General features: G+C 32.3%; 1 protein-coding gene across 1 annotated transcript; it reads left to right on the top strand.

Annotated features, from left to right (window-relative positions):
- The first annotated feature begins 6,510 nt into the window (after nucleotides 1-6,510).
- LOC135141591 (cuticlin-4) lies at nucleotides 6,511-12,263 on the top strand. The gene is made up of 3 exons (XM_064072826.1): nucleotides 6,511-6,629; nucleotides 9,707-9,807; nucleotides 9,864-12,263. The coding sequence occupies exons 2-3, from the start codon at nucleotides 9,751-9,753 to the stop codon at nucleotides 11,706-11,708; spliced, it is 1,902 nt and encodes a 633-aa protein (XP_063928896.1). The 5' UTR covers nucleotides 6,511-6,629; nucleotides 9,707-9,750; the 3' UTR covers nucleotides 11,709-12,263.
- The last annotated feature ends 983 nt before the right edge of the window (nucleotides 12,264-13,246 follow it).

Below are 13,246 nucleotides of genomic sequence, written 5' to 3'. Positions count from 1 at the left end.
TCCGCTAAATAGTATAAATCGATTTATACAAAATCAAAATGAACAATATGAACCAAACAGTGGGTGTTTTTTTGTCAAGCAATGTCAGTTAATTAATTAATTAATTAAACAACATTCTCTATATAAAATCTAACCATAATAAATATATGGATCTGAAACACTTACTCTGTAGACGTTACCTACTTTTTATTTCATTCAGTCTTAATTAAAAATGCCTTCCATTTCTTGCTCTAGTTAATAATCATCTGTAAATTAAAAAAATTATTGTATGTATTATATTTATATGAAGACGAAAAAGATTTTTAACCACTTTATTGATTAACCTCCTTTAACTGTTTCTGTGAATTTATATGTAATAAAACGAGTGCAGTACTTAAAATTATTTTTGTTTATGACTGACTGATAATTTCAAATCTTATAATAATTCATAATGGCATAAAAGCACAACGTAAACTCCCAAACCTGCGATTAAAAAAACACCACTGTTCTATGTGGCGATATGTCATGACTTTGTGGTTGAAGGGTTGTGAATGTAATTGAAGGAGTTTTAGGAAGGGAAAACTTTATTTCTTTTCTTTTGAATCGAAAAACATGAAGACTTAAAAATTATTGTTTTTTCGTGACCATAGAGACGATGACTTTTTTGACCGCAGCCCTACTGATGCGACGCTACAACTTTATGAGTTTTATTTTGGTGTAAATTACAGGGGGAAATTTCCTAAGTAAATATTCCAGAAGTCTTTACTTTACCACCCACATTACAACTGCCGGCAATTAGTCTTACATTTGTTGAACTAGGAGATGTGAGTAGTACTACTTTTGAACTAGAAATGTACCTTTAGTTCTTAGAATTACACTTTCACTGGTGTTGTTTTATGATTTTGATTTTTTTTTTACAAAAATTTGAACGTTTCGGATAAATACGGAACCATAAACTACATGTGTAGCACTATATTATTTTATACAATTTGAAACCTGTACTCTGTACAATTTTGAAGTGACGTCATCACATTATTGGTGAGGATGATTAGACAAATTTTTGTTAGCGTTTTACAATCTACATGATATTCTTAATATAAATACAAAATTTGATAACAATCGGTCCAGTACTTTCCAAGATCATCTGTCTAACAATAATCCGGGACGGCAGACAGACGGACGGACGGACAGACGGAAACGGGAGACTTATTTCTTCATACTGTAGGGGTCATGAAAGGTCGAGAAAATGTAAAAGTAGAGAATCGGTCGACGGACTCGATTACAATACTTCCTTTGCTTACGTTCGGGAGGTAAAAATAGACGATCAATTTGACGAATGTTTGATTGAGGTTGTTATTGTTCTGAAACGCATTTCGTGTTCTGTTTTCAATGAAACAATACGAATGCATTTTCGTTAGAATTAAGCGTTGACTAACTAGAAGAAGTCACGTTACGTGAAACTGATGGTTTCATTTCAGATTTTTTTTAAAGATAAAAAAAATTGTGGAGGGAATTTTGTTTTGAGCTGTCAACTAGTGCACTAACACCCGCCAGTGACGTAACTGCAAAGTGGTCTAGACGACGTAACTACGAAATATAATTGCTGACAAACTACTTGAAGAGTATTAATAAATGTAGAACTGTTTGGGGCCAAAGCAGTTTATTAGATTTTACAGTTTCAAGTAAGCCCGTGTTCAATCTACTGTTCTTTAGTCCATATATTGCAGTTTTTTCTTCTGTCATTAAGTTAAAGATAAACTGATCATACTACAATTTATGACAATCGTTTCAAATGATGTAAAGTACGAAAAAAACTGTTTCTTGTACTTATAATATGAATTTTTCCTATTTTTACCTTTATCCGCATTGGTCAAATTACACATAAAATTTTGTATTTCTGTCAGTATGTTAGAAAAACAGTATCAGCTTATTAAGGAATATCATTAAATAGAAAACAGAACAGTGACAGTTTTTGTTATTATTATTAGGGATGTACCGACTAGTGGCCGACCGGTCGGATAAGCCGACTATTCGGCCGTTTTTCATCGTCGGCTGGCAGTCGGCGACTGGTCGGCTAAACAGCCGATCGGTCGGCTTCTTTTATTAAAATTAAAATAGTATATAAAACAATTAAACCCGATTTACAGAACCTCAATTAAATATTTAATTGCGATTTAATTTTTAACCCCGCGTTAAAGTACCATGTGACCGACTCTACGCCAATGAGACGTCGCTAATGGCCTTGTTAAATGCGCGATCAACTTAATCTTAGTTAAAATATTGTATAAACTGGCCCTAAATTGTGTTATTCTTTATTTTTGTACTGAGTTACTAAAAAAAATTAAATGTTAAAATTATCCAAACAAATTTAACACATTTTTTGGAAAACAAAGGAACTTTAGTAATTCCTTTTATTAAAATAAAACAAATTTTTAAGTTAGTCAGAGAAATAGAAAAAAAACACACTGTCGCATTTATAAACCGGTTTTAGCAAAGCCGAACAGTCGGCCGACTAGTCGGTTTTTACTGGCCGAACAATCGGCTAGTCGGTTAGTCGGCCAGACCTACAGTCGGTACATATCTAATTATTTAATTATTATATATATTTTTAATAGACCTACCATTTATTTTAATTACTTTAAAAAATATCGTTGTTTTGCCTATATAAGAACACCATTTTACGACAGAATTTTAGACGATACCAAAATTCATTGTACAAATATTTTTGAAAAGGAATTTTTAAGCCGTATCCACTGGCATTTACCTATAAATTTTGATTTAGTATATTTCAAAATAATAAACTTTAGAAGGAATAGTGGCAAAGGCCTAGTTTATTAAAAAAACAAAAGTTTTCTCAATTTATCTCTAATGGAAAGTGTTACGATAAAACTAATGACGTTCCTAAGTAGGTGTTTGATATCTTTTTTGACCGCTCGATGTGCGATAACACTATAACGTTTTTATTCCACTCCAAAAACACAAAAAAAATGGTCTCAAAAATGTAACTTTATAGGAAGTAGATTTTTATGTAGAATTTGCTTGCATGTATAGACCACGTGGAATAAAACACACTGCATTTTAAAGACAAAACCTATTTTTCTTTCGTTGAAATTGTCCAAACTGTTTTACCTAGCAATCTTCTTTTTGCGCAGAGTATTAAGAACTACAATAAAAAAGACCTACAAATTGGACAAAAAAAAAAAAGAAAACTTCAACCGGCTAAAATGTAAATAAGCAGTTTAGGTTAATTCAATTTTTATTTAAACAGTTTTGATTTTAATATTTTAGATTTTTTGAAACAAAAAAAAAATTGTTAATGTGTTTAGTAATACTTAGTAACGTGTAAAAAAATAGCACACTTTATATATCTAAATAATTATATTATCACAAGTTTATATAATACTGTACACAAATTGCATCTCTGTCTTTGCAGTTTTTGTAAGAATTTGGTCTTACTCTTACCTGTCGAAACTGAATGACCTCACTCAGCAGACCGACAAAGTCGGTTCAAGGTAACAAGAAAGAAGAAAGCGTCACAAACCCTACGCAGTGTACCGTCTTGTAGAGTTCACGTCTTTTCCCTATCCGGGTATCCGGTAAGGGAAAGTTGTAAATAGTATACGTAGGCAAGTATGTGTCATACAATACTAAATTCTTAAGCCGATGATCGTTTAATATATATATGTATTAATATAAATATCATTTAAATTTATATAAATTCATACTCATCACAACAACAGTAATGAATGATGTGCATTATTTTCACGTTCATAGAACTTGTCCAATAATCGAAAAATCATTTGGAAATGATTATAATTAACTAAACACTTAGTAACCTAAAAACTTCAATTGTTAAAAAGTCTAGTGTTTATTAGAATTTGGAACATATTAATTAAAGAAAATTTAAATTTTACTCAAATGGAACCAAATATTGAGCATAATATTACATTTTTATAAAATCATATAAGTAATTAACTTTAAATCTTAACAGTTATATTTGAATTTAATTATCACCAATTAACGGTTTCACAAAATAAAGTAATTTAAATCGTTGTTATTTATAACGTAACAGTTAACTACAACCGAATTTATTCTTACACTTTTACTCTTCACGCTTAGGTATAGATCGTGTTTAGGTGATAAAATTCCGGGTTATTTGTTATCATTATTCCGACAAATAGTCGATAGTAGAATGTATTTTTTTCTTAAATTAAAAATAACTTATTATATTATTATTATTAATAGTGTTATTATTAAATTGAAGTAAGGCGGCAAAATGCCGATGCCCTTCATCACGGAGTCAGAGGAGCTGTAATAATACAAAGGTAATGTAAATAAAATACGAACACAATAATTATCAAAATATTATATTGCGTTAACTTTTTGTGAAAATAAGTAAAATTTCGTCTTAAGCTGTGGACACAACATTTGTTTTGAACTGACATGAAATCATAATTATGAACTTAAAGAAAAAAATGTCTATTATCATGTCGAAAAGAAATCAATTGATGAATGCCCCTAACATTTACGAAACGTGAGAACGTGACGGTCGTTTAATGCAACATTGGAGATCTGAAACAATTCAGTTTGAATAGAAAAGTGGTTATTTGTGACTTATCAGTCGACACACCAGTTTGTACCCTCTTGAATTATTGTAATTATATGTATATGGAAAAGTCATGACGAAACATCGGGTTAGTCACAAGCTTTCACTTACAAATCGAAGTCTCATTATGTACTTACCCGGATACAAAATATATGCTGGTACATTCATGGGGACGTACACTTACATAACTGAATAAATACATTAAGCCAGCTAGATAATGAAATAAGTATTTATTCTTGATACCACAGTTGATAAAAAAATTGAATGGCCACGAAAAAATCATTAAATACAAAATCTGAACATGCTTCCGTTATGGTTATAAATTTTCTCCATTTCGTTGAGAAATTTTGATTTATTTCCATATTTCATTCACATTATTTTTTACAAATCCACTTAAAGGTTACACTAATTCCATCGTTTTGATCATTGTACCTGATATTTAATATTTTTGATGACACTGAGATACAAGTAAAAAATGTCAATTGATACAAGTCAAGAAAACTTTCAGATGGTTACGGTCTGTCATTACCATTTTATTGTGACAATCTTTGGTGAATATTAAGTATTTTCTGCAATGAGGGCAGTCGACTAGCATCAACAAATCTATGAAAAATGGAAATGTTTTATTTTTTTTAGAAAATGTATACTTTTTTGGGGTTTAAAAACTGTCATAACGTGTAAAAAATTAGTTTATACTAAGCGTATACCAAAAAGAATTTGGAAATTTTCAGAAGAAAAATCATTAACATGACGTATCAAAGGAAGATGTGAACAAGCGACTAGATATTTTGTTGATGTTTTTTTTTTTTTTTAAGAAAGCAAGCAAAGCTTTTATAGGTGTAAGGGTCGGTGAACGTCTAATATGGTATCAAGAAAGTTTACCAAGAATTTATCTTTCTTTGTATGACTTTAATGAAATGTCAGATTGTAAAAAGATCCTTATTGCAAGTAAAACTATTAATTAGTAGTAAACAGATTTTTTTAAAATAGATTATCTTAATACTCAAGTAAAATTAAAAAACTTTTGTTTATCTTAGTTATTCTTTAGTGTTATTTGATAAGTTTGTCGAGACTGTGAGACAAAAATTTGTCTGCTTTGACCCCTCAAAAAAAGTTGGTCTTACGTTATTTAGATGGAACCTTTCTCTTTCTGCAAATTGTATTTACTTTTTTGTGTAAGTTAAAGTATAAATAGTCACGGATTATTAAATTACAACAAAAAAATATAATATGCGTATGATTCAAGTGAGTTCTTATTAATAAAATGTAAAAAAAAATAATAATTTTTTAGCACAGTGTAATATGTCAATTTGAATAGATATAGTGCAATACTAAAAACGACAGTACTGTATTTCCAGAATTTCAGAAAAATTAGATAAACTGTTTTTGATTTAATCAATAAAATAAATTCATTCATTCAGTTTTAGGGACATTTTCTATAAGTACAAGTGTAAATTTTTGGTGGGAATGGATCAGAAACATTTTGGTTAGATATTTCTGAAATATGCCTAAAATTTCACAACAGTCTTCAGTAGGGTCGGAAATTAATTCTCATAAATCACAAACAGACTACATGTTATGAACGGCAGATGCCAGACGACAGACAAGCGGAAACGGAACACCTACATTTTCGCGGGTTGTCGCCGAAATAAATAAAGATTCCACAATGAGTGATTCTGATTAATAATGAACTATGTCGTACATTTCAGCGCGTCAACTAAATAAATAATGAAAGTGATCCGAATGAGTTGTCATTAAGGTAAAAATCCGGAATCAGTTTACAATACGTGCTAGTAAGATAATCACAGGATCCGGGCAGCTAAGCTCTTCAGAAAGCTTTAACACTGTTCTACTAGTGGTTTATTTTAAGAGTGGGGGCTGTTAACTTTCACGTCAATATAAAACCAATGGAAGATTTTAAAGTGTATTACTTTTCGTTCAACTGAACGTCTTGGTGCACACGAGTCGGATTACGGTGACGTTTCTTGTGATAACAGTGCAAGGGTGTAGAGTGAGTGTAAAACACGTTCGAAAGTTTACAAAAGTAAGTAAAGAGCAGAATAGGAAAAGCTACGACGATGGTGTAGTGTTTTAATACAGCCACATTTCGGGATTTATCGAAGATTGATTACAAATTGCAAAAAAGAAAAACGAATGCGTTTCCAAAATTAGTGGAAGACGCTTGTTTAAATCCGCATACTATGAAAAAGTGAATAAGATCTAGTGTTGACATCCATTCGATAATGTGTCAAAATAAATTGTGTTAGTGATTGGTAATCATCAAAAGTACAAACGCAAAAAACACCTCCCAGTGATTAATTATTATTTGGCTAAGATCGTCTCTCTGTGTAAATGATGTTGTATTGGGCACACAGTGGAAATGAAAGCAAGGCAGTGTGTCAATGGACTTCGGAGACGCACGCAGGCGCATCTTCGCCGACATATATTTTGAAAAGGTGTAATATCAACAATCTATGAAGTACATTTCGCACGTTATTGTCCAGTTATAATTGCTAATAGAAGATAGATTTAAACGCAATGTTTACCGGTCGCGAGTTAGTAAAAATATTCCTGTAATAATATTAATTTATTTGCTTTTGTTGTTATTTTTGCAACAACTGAGCTAAAAAATATCGCAGCCAGTGAATTGTCACTTATGATACAATTGTTAGTGCAAATCTTACAAGATAAAAAGAAAATCACTGAAAACTCAAATAATTAAGTATTTCTGGAAAATATGTATTGGATGTCTCAAATTTAATTACGAACGTTTAGGTAGTAGTTTACGTGCGGAAAACTATCAAAGGACCGGACTTTCTTCGTATTTTTGTCTAGTTACATACCAAATACAGTATCGCATTTGCTGTAAAATAATATATTAGCAATATGTACGTAACGAATATTCAATAATTTTTGGTCAAAATATGACCTTAATACATATATGTAATACCGATTGACGATCTTCATAGACATTTTTCAATTGACCATATATTGATATTCAACGAGAAATTTTGCTTATTTCATCATTTATTTGATTTTGTCTTAATGTTAATATAAATGATCACATGTGTGAAGGTTATTAATCATAAAGCGTTCAAAATTTTGCATCAAGAAGTGTACGTGTATATACTTTGTTAGTGTTGGAAAACGAGTATGTATTAAAAAAAAAAAATAATAAAAAACAATAACTATTTTAAATTTATAGGTCGCAGTTAAAGCGCGCCTTTTGGCTATTTTCTAAAATTAATGAAATTCATTTAAAACTGTCTTTAAGCTGCCATTACATATGCATGTTATTACTCCCGAGTGTCAGCTATGTTATCAATACAATAGTTTTTAAAAAACTCGACATAACAATATATCGCAAAGGATGAAAAAAGTCTCAGGTTTGGGTGGCAATTGATAATTATTGTATGATAACCTTGAAACTCATAATAAACCTTTTGAAATTCTGAATATAAAAAAAAAAACATATAAAAGTAATGACGTTAATATAATTAAAATAAAGCAAGCGATTAGTTTCACCCAATCTCTAAATGACCTAGTTACCAGCAAGTAAAACCTCATTTCGGGGAAGAAGAAATTCAGAGCAATTATTTTTTACATAAATTGTATCTGCAAGTGAATTAGAACGAATACGTATCTGTTAGAACAGAAAATTATGAATAATATTACGATTTCAACTACATAATCTAGAATAAATTTTTCCATCAAATAATTCAAAATTGTTCCAGTTTGTTGTGACGTATTGCAGATGATTATAACAAAGGGCTACAGTAATGCGTTAGCTATTTAGTATTAAAATTTCTGCCTTCTCGATGTAAGTCGCAAACGGGGTACTTGCAGTTCACATTGTAGGTATATTATAAACTTTGAGAACACAGAAATCATTTATTTTTAGTTTTGTTGTCAATTGGAATATTATTTTATTGGAATTTGGACAAAATATCTTCGGTACGTAATTCGTTGAAAAAACTATATTTTTCGACACTCACATAAGAGTAGTATAATTTATTCATTCATATAAAACCGCGAATATATTTTCAGTTTGTAGTTGCAAAAAAAGGCGAAATGTTGAAAAGTAACGACCATTGTTTTTGTGTCTATAAAAGTTAATTTAAATTGTTTAAATGATATAATTTTTTTGTTTTTATTGCAAATGTTGTAAGGAAAAGTCACAGAAACAATGTAGTGCTAAGCTTTGTTGAACAGTTCTGCTCTCTAAACAAAAACAATAAAAAGAGAAAATACAAAAAAAATCCTTGTTACGATGACAACAATACATATAGAAATTTCAATAAAAAGTAAATTGAAAGTAATTTACGATTTTTGCGACAATCACTTAAAATACAAATAATCGTTCACATTAACAATCTAATTAGTTTGTTGTAGATTTATCATTAAGATTGCTGTAATTGTGTTATTAATGATACTATTAATACATATTAACGGAGTGAATTGGAATATGACCGAATATTTCTCATCTAATGTAATATTATAATTAGTGAATATATTTTCTTCGTTGATCGTCATTGATGCTAAAAAGAGCAATAAAACACTAATCTACATCGAACAGAATGCATGTTCTACTTTCTAATGAGAGTATACTAGGAGGAATGTCGGTCGGTGATGAGAAATAGATACTTAATTCTTTGCTCTAGTGCTCCGGCATCTGCATTTCTCCTGCTGCAAAACAGCAAGACAAGGTCAAGAACTTGTGACTAGTGATTTATCATTATCTGAGATTGCAGATACATTTAAATAGTATTAGTTTTATTTTTAGATAATAGTACAGTAGTAATCAAACATGAATAAAAAACTAATGGGTGTATCCTTAAAAAAGTTTTCATATGCAGCGGATAGGCAGCTGCTGCAAATGTGAATCAAAAGCTTAAGACGAATAATTTAATAAAAGTAATAATTTTAATAATCTGTTTATAATGTATTTGCCATAAAGGACGCTGAACTGTGTTTACAGAGTGTGTTAGTGGGTCAGAGTCTGTTTTGAGCTGCGGATACAACCTGTTCACGTTTTACGTTACGTTGGAATTGATTAAGGCAATGTTTAATCATCCGTCCATCTTTTTAAACATTATTACATTATTACAATTTTAATTTCAGAATCTATAAACAACTTAGTGCTACTGACATAGTTTGGCAGCAGTATGACAGGATTACTGAAATTTTGTTCACTCGGAATTCTAATCATACTATTTCTAAAGGTGAGTGAGTGTTTGATGTTTGTTATTCAAGTTACAGATTTTGTTTCCATATTTAGGAAATACAGTGTGATGCACCGCCGCTTTCCGATTCTGCTTCTTTACCTTTGGAACATCGAGCCGTTTATGGACCTCCTTTGTCGTCATCCGGTGCAGGATATGTACCACCAGCCATTTTGCAACAAGGAGGTGGAGGCGGTTCCTCGGATGATCCGTGGCCTCTGGCAACTCCAGACATGCCACAAATTAAACACTTGCAAGTTCAGTGCGAAAAGACGCATATGAGAGTTAACATAGAATTTGATCGTCCGTTTTATGGAATGATTTTCTCAAAAGGATTCTACAGCGATCCCCATTGTGTTCATCTTAAACCAGGGACTGGACATTTAAGTGCAACGTTTGAAATTTTTCTTAATAGTTGTGGCATGTCTTCGTCTGCTAATCATAACACAGCTGGCTATGGTGGACCTACACCCAGCGGAAGTTACGTGGAAAATACGATTATCATCCAGTACGATCCGTATGTGCAAGAAGTCTGGGATCAAGCTCGTAAATTACGTTGCACGTGGTACGATTTTTACGAAAAAGCTGTGACATTCAGACCGTTCCAAGTAGATATGCTGCATGCAGTTACGGCTAACTTCTTAGGAGATAACTTACAATGCTGGATGCAAATTCAAGTAGGCAAAGGTCCATGGGCTTCTGAAGTTTCCGGTATTGTAAAAATTGGTCAGACCATGACTATGGTCTTAGCGATCAAAGACGACGAAAACAAATTTGACATGCTGGTCCGAAACTGTGTCGCTCATGACGGCAAACGTGCACCGATTCAGTTGGTAGACCAATACGGTTGTGTTGTAAGGCCGAAGATCATGAGTAAATTCCAGAAAATTAAGAACTTTGGTCCTTCAGCTTCTGTAGTATCATTTGCATACTTCCAAGCTTTCAAATTCCCAGATTCGATGAACGTACACTTCCAATGTGTAATTCAAGTTTGCAGATATAATTGCCCTGAACCTAAATGTGGAGGTCATCACAGTGTCGGTTTAACCAGCGAATACGGACTTCCACCTATTGGAAATTCTCTCGTAAATGGAGATTTTGGTGGCCATAATAATCTTAACGATGAATACGGTACTCCATCTCTAGCCGAATATGGAGTTCCTCCAGCCGCTTTTCCAGATCCAAGACATCCTTCTGGCCCTACTGGTGCTTATTCAGAAAACAACCCTGACGTCGTACCGGCACCACAAGCTCAGATAACATCGTCGTCTACGTCTTCAAATCCTCCACCCAATTTGTCATCTCCAGCACCACCTCAGATTTCTCCACAAACAAGTAACGATATCCATTTGCCACCTCCACCACCACCAGGACACCATGGAACTTATAACACTGTAAAGAGAAAGAGCAATATTCCCGAAGAGTTCGAAGGAAATTTAGCCACACTGGGAGGTCGACCGCGTTCGGTGGAGAATTTGCCTGCCGAATTACAAGGTGCGAAAAGAAAAAGACGTAGTAGTGATGACGTGATGACATTCGTCGTCACCCATCATGTTTACAAACGTGAATCTCAAGAAATGACCGATGTTAATACTAGTCGGACTATTCAAGTAGTTGCACCAGGAGATGTTAACTTCGCTTTAAATCCAACTCAGACTAACGAGACTGTCGTCATACAGTCATCGTCATTGTCGCCAACCGATCAAGAAACAATATGTATGTCAGTTCCAAGCTTTGTAGCTGGACTAGTTATGCTCCTGTTGGTGCTTATTGTAGCTAGTTTAGTAGCTGCGTTTTTGTTTGTTCGAGTGAGAGCTATAGATCGTAAAGGAATCACAACAGTTTTTGCAGGAGGTCGGGGAGGATATGACAATGCGGAGTTTGTAAAAGTGGCTAACTGACCATTATAGTTTGGAACATTGTATGTACATTCTGAGTTTCCAAAGATGTTCAGGTTATAATCAAGTGATTGTGTGAGTGAATAACATAATTTCAATGTGAGCTCACTTCCTGCAACATATTTCCCTCGATATATTTAATACTTTTCTTTAGTAATTTATATCGTCATCCTTAATATGTTCCCGTCTCCCAGTATTAATTCGAACTTACAATTGGTACCTGACACTACTGTTGGTATAGCTTCAACAAGATTTTGTAATCGTCAGGTTGATTTACTTTTGGTTGTTGAAACATAAATCAAAGTAAAAGTAATTATTTATTACTGTATACCCATTACGTGTGGTAAGAATGTAAGATATTTGTTTGAGAAACATTATTGGTTATTTATTAATATTGTATGTTATTTTGCTCTTATTAAGGGCAAATTTTACTGACCCAATATTTATTGTCTCTTATGTGCGCAGAAACTAGTCTTGTAATTAAGGCCTCGTCCATACATGTAAATATATTTGTATGAAAATACTCAAAATAAATTTAACAAAAGATGATTCATCATATTTCAGTGTTTTATATGTAAACTTCTTCACGATGCTGAGATTTCAAATAAACATATAACGATCTTGCTCTTCACTGTCCATATATGTACAATCTTCAGATTAAGTGTAAATTCGAAATTTTATAAAAATGTATTTATGTGGTTTTTCAGTTATTGTCACATCATACTCAACAATCATGAATGATACTAGATTTGTCTTACCTGTGCTTAGATGTTACTTTTAGTAGAACTGTTGTAGTTCACTGAAGCAAGTTTTTGTGTTGAGTAAGTATGTATAAGTTATCCCATCACTGCACTGTAACAAATATTTCATTCTACTTGCATATTTTTTAATTGTTATTAAGTATTTATTTAAATCAGGTCTAAGATATGTCGCGCAGAAAGTAGAAAATTTGAACTTTAAGTACTTTCCGAGATAATCTGTCTAATAAAAATCCGGGACGGCAGACAGACGGAAACGGGAGACCTATTTCTTCGTCTTCTAAGGGTCATGAAAGATCGAGAAAATGTAAAAGTAGAGAGTCGGCCGACGGACTCGATTACAATACTTCCTTTGCTTACGCTCGGGAAGTAAAAACGGTAAAATATGAAATATGAATACAATTCATTTAAAAGTCTAAAATTTAAAACAACTGAACAAAACCAAAAAAAGTTATTATGTAAATATGAGAACAATAATAAAAAAAGTGTTCCTGGAAGCGGAGTAACAGCCATGGACAAACTTTTGATAACACAATGCCACTATGCACTTTTTCTTGAAGAAAGTTTGTTATGTCTACCGGGTTTGGATAACCAATGTCTGTGGCAAGTCAAGGGAAAAAAATCACTTTTAAAAAAGTTGTCTAAAAATTGTGAAAAAATTCAGGGATGTAGATCTCGACATGCTGATTCCAGAAAGATAGAGTATTAATAGTCACGGAGCAAAATTTTGCGAGGAATCGGTACGAAACTCGAATTTTTGACGATTTCATTTCTTCGATAACT

The sequence above is a fragment of the Zophobas morio genome, unplaced genomic scaffold, assembly GCF_036711695.1.
Source record: "Zophobas morio isolate AGI-343-1 ecotype UQ-CSIRO unplaced genomic scaffold, CSIRO_AGI_Zmor_V1 ptg000044l, whole genome shotgun sequence".
Taxonomy (NCBI): domain Eukaryota; kingdom Metazoa; phylum Arthropoda; class Insecta; order Coleoptera; family Tenebrionidae; genus Zophobas; species Zophobas morio.
This window is presented reverse-complemented; position numbering and strand designations above follow the sequence as displayed.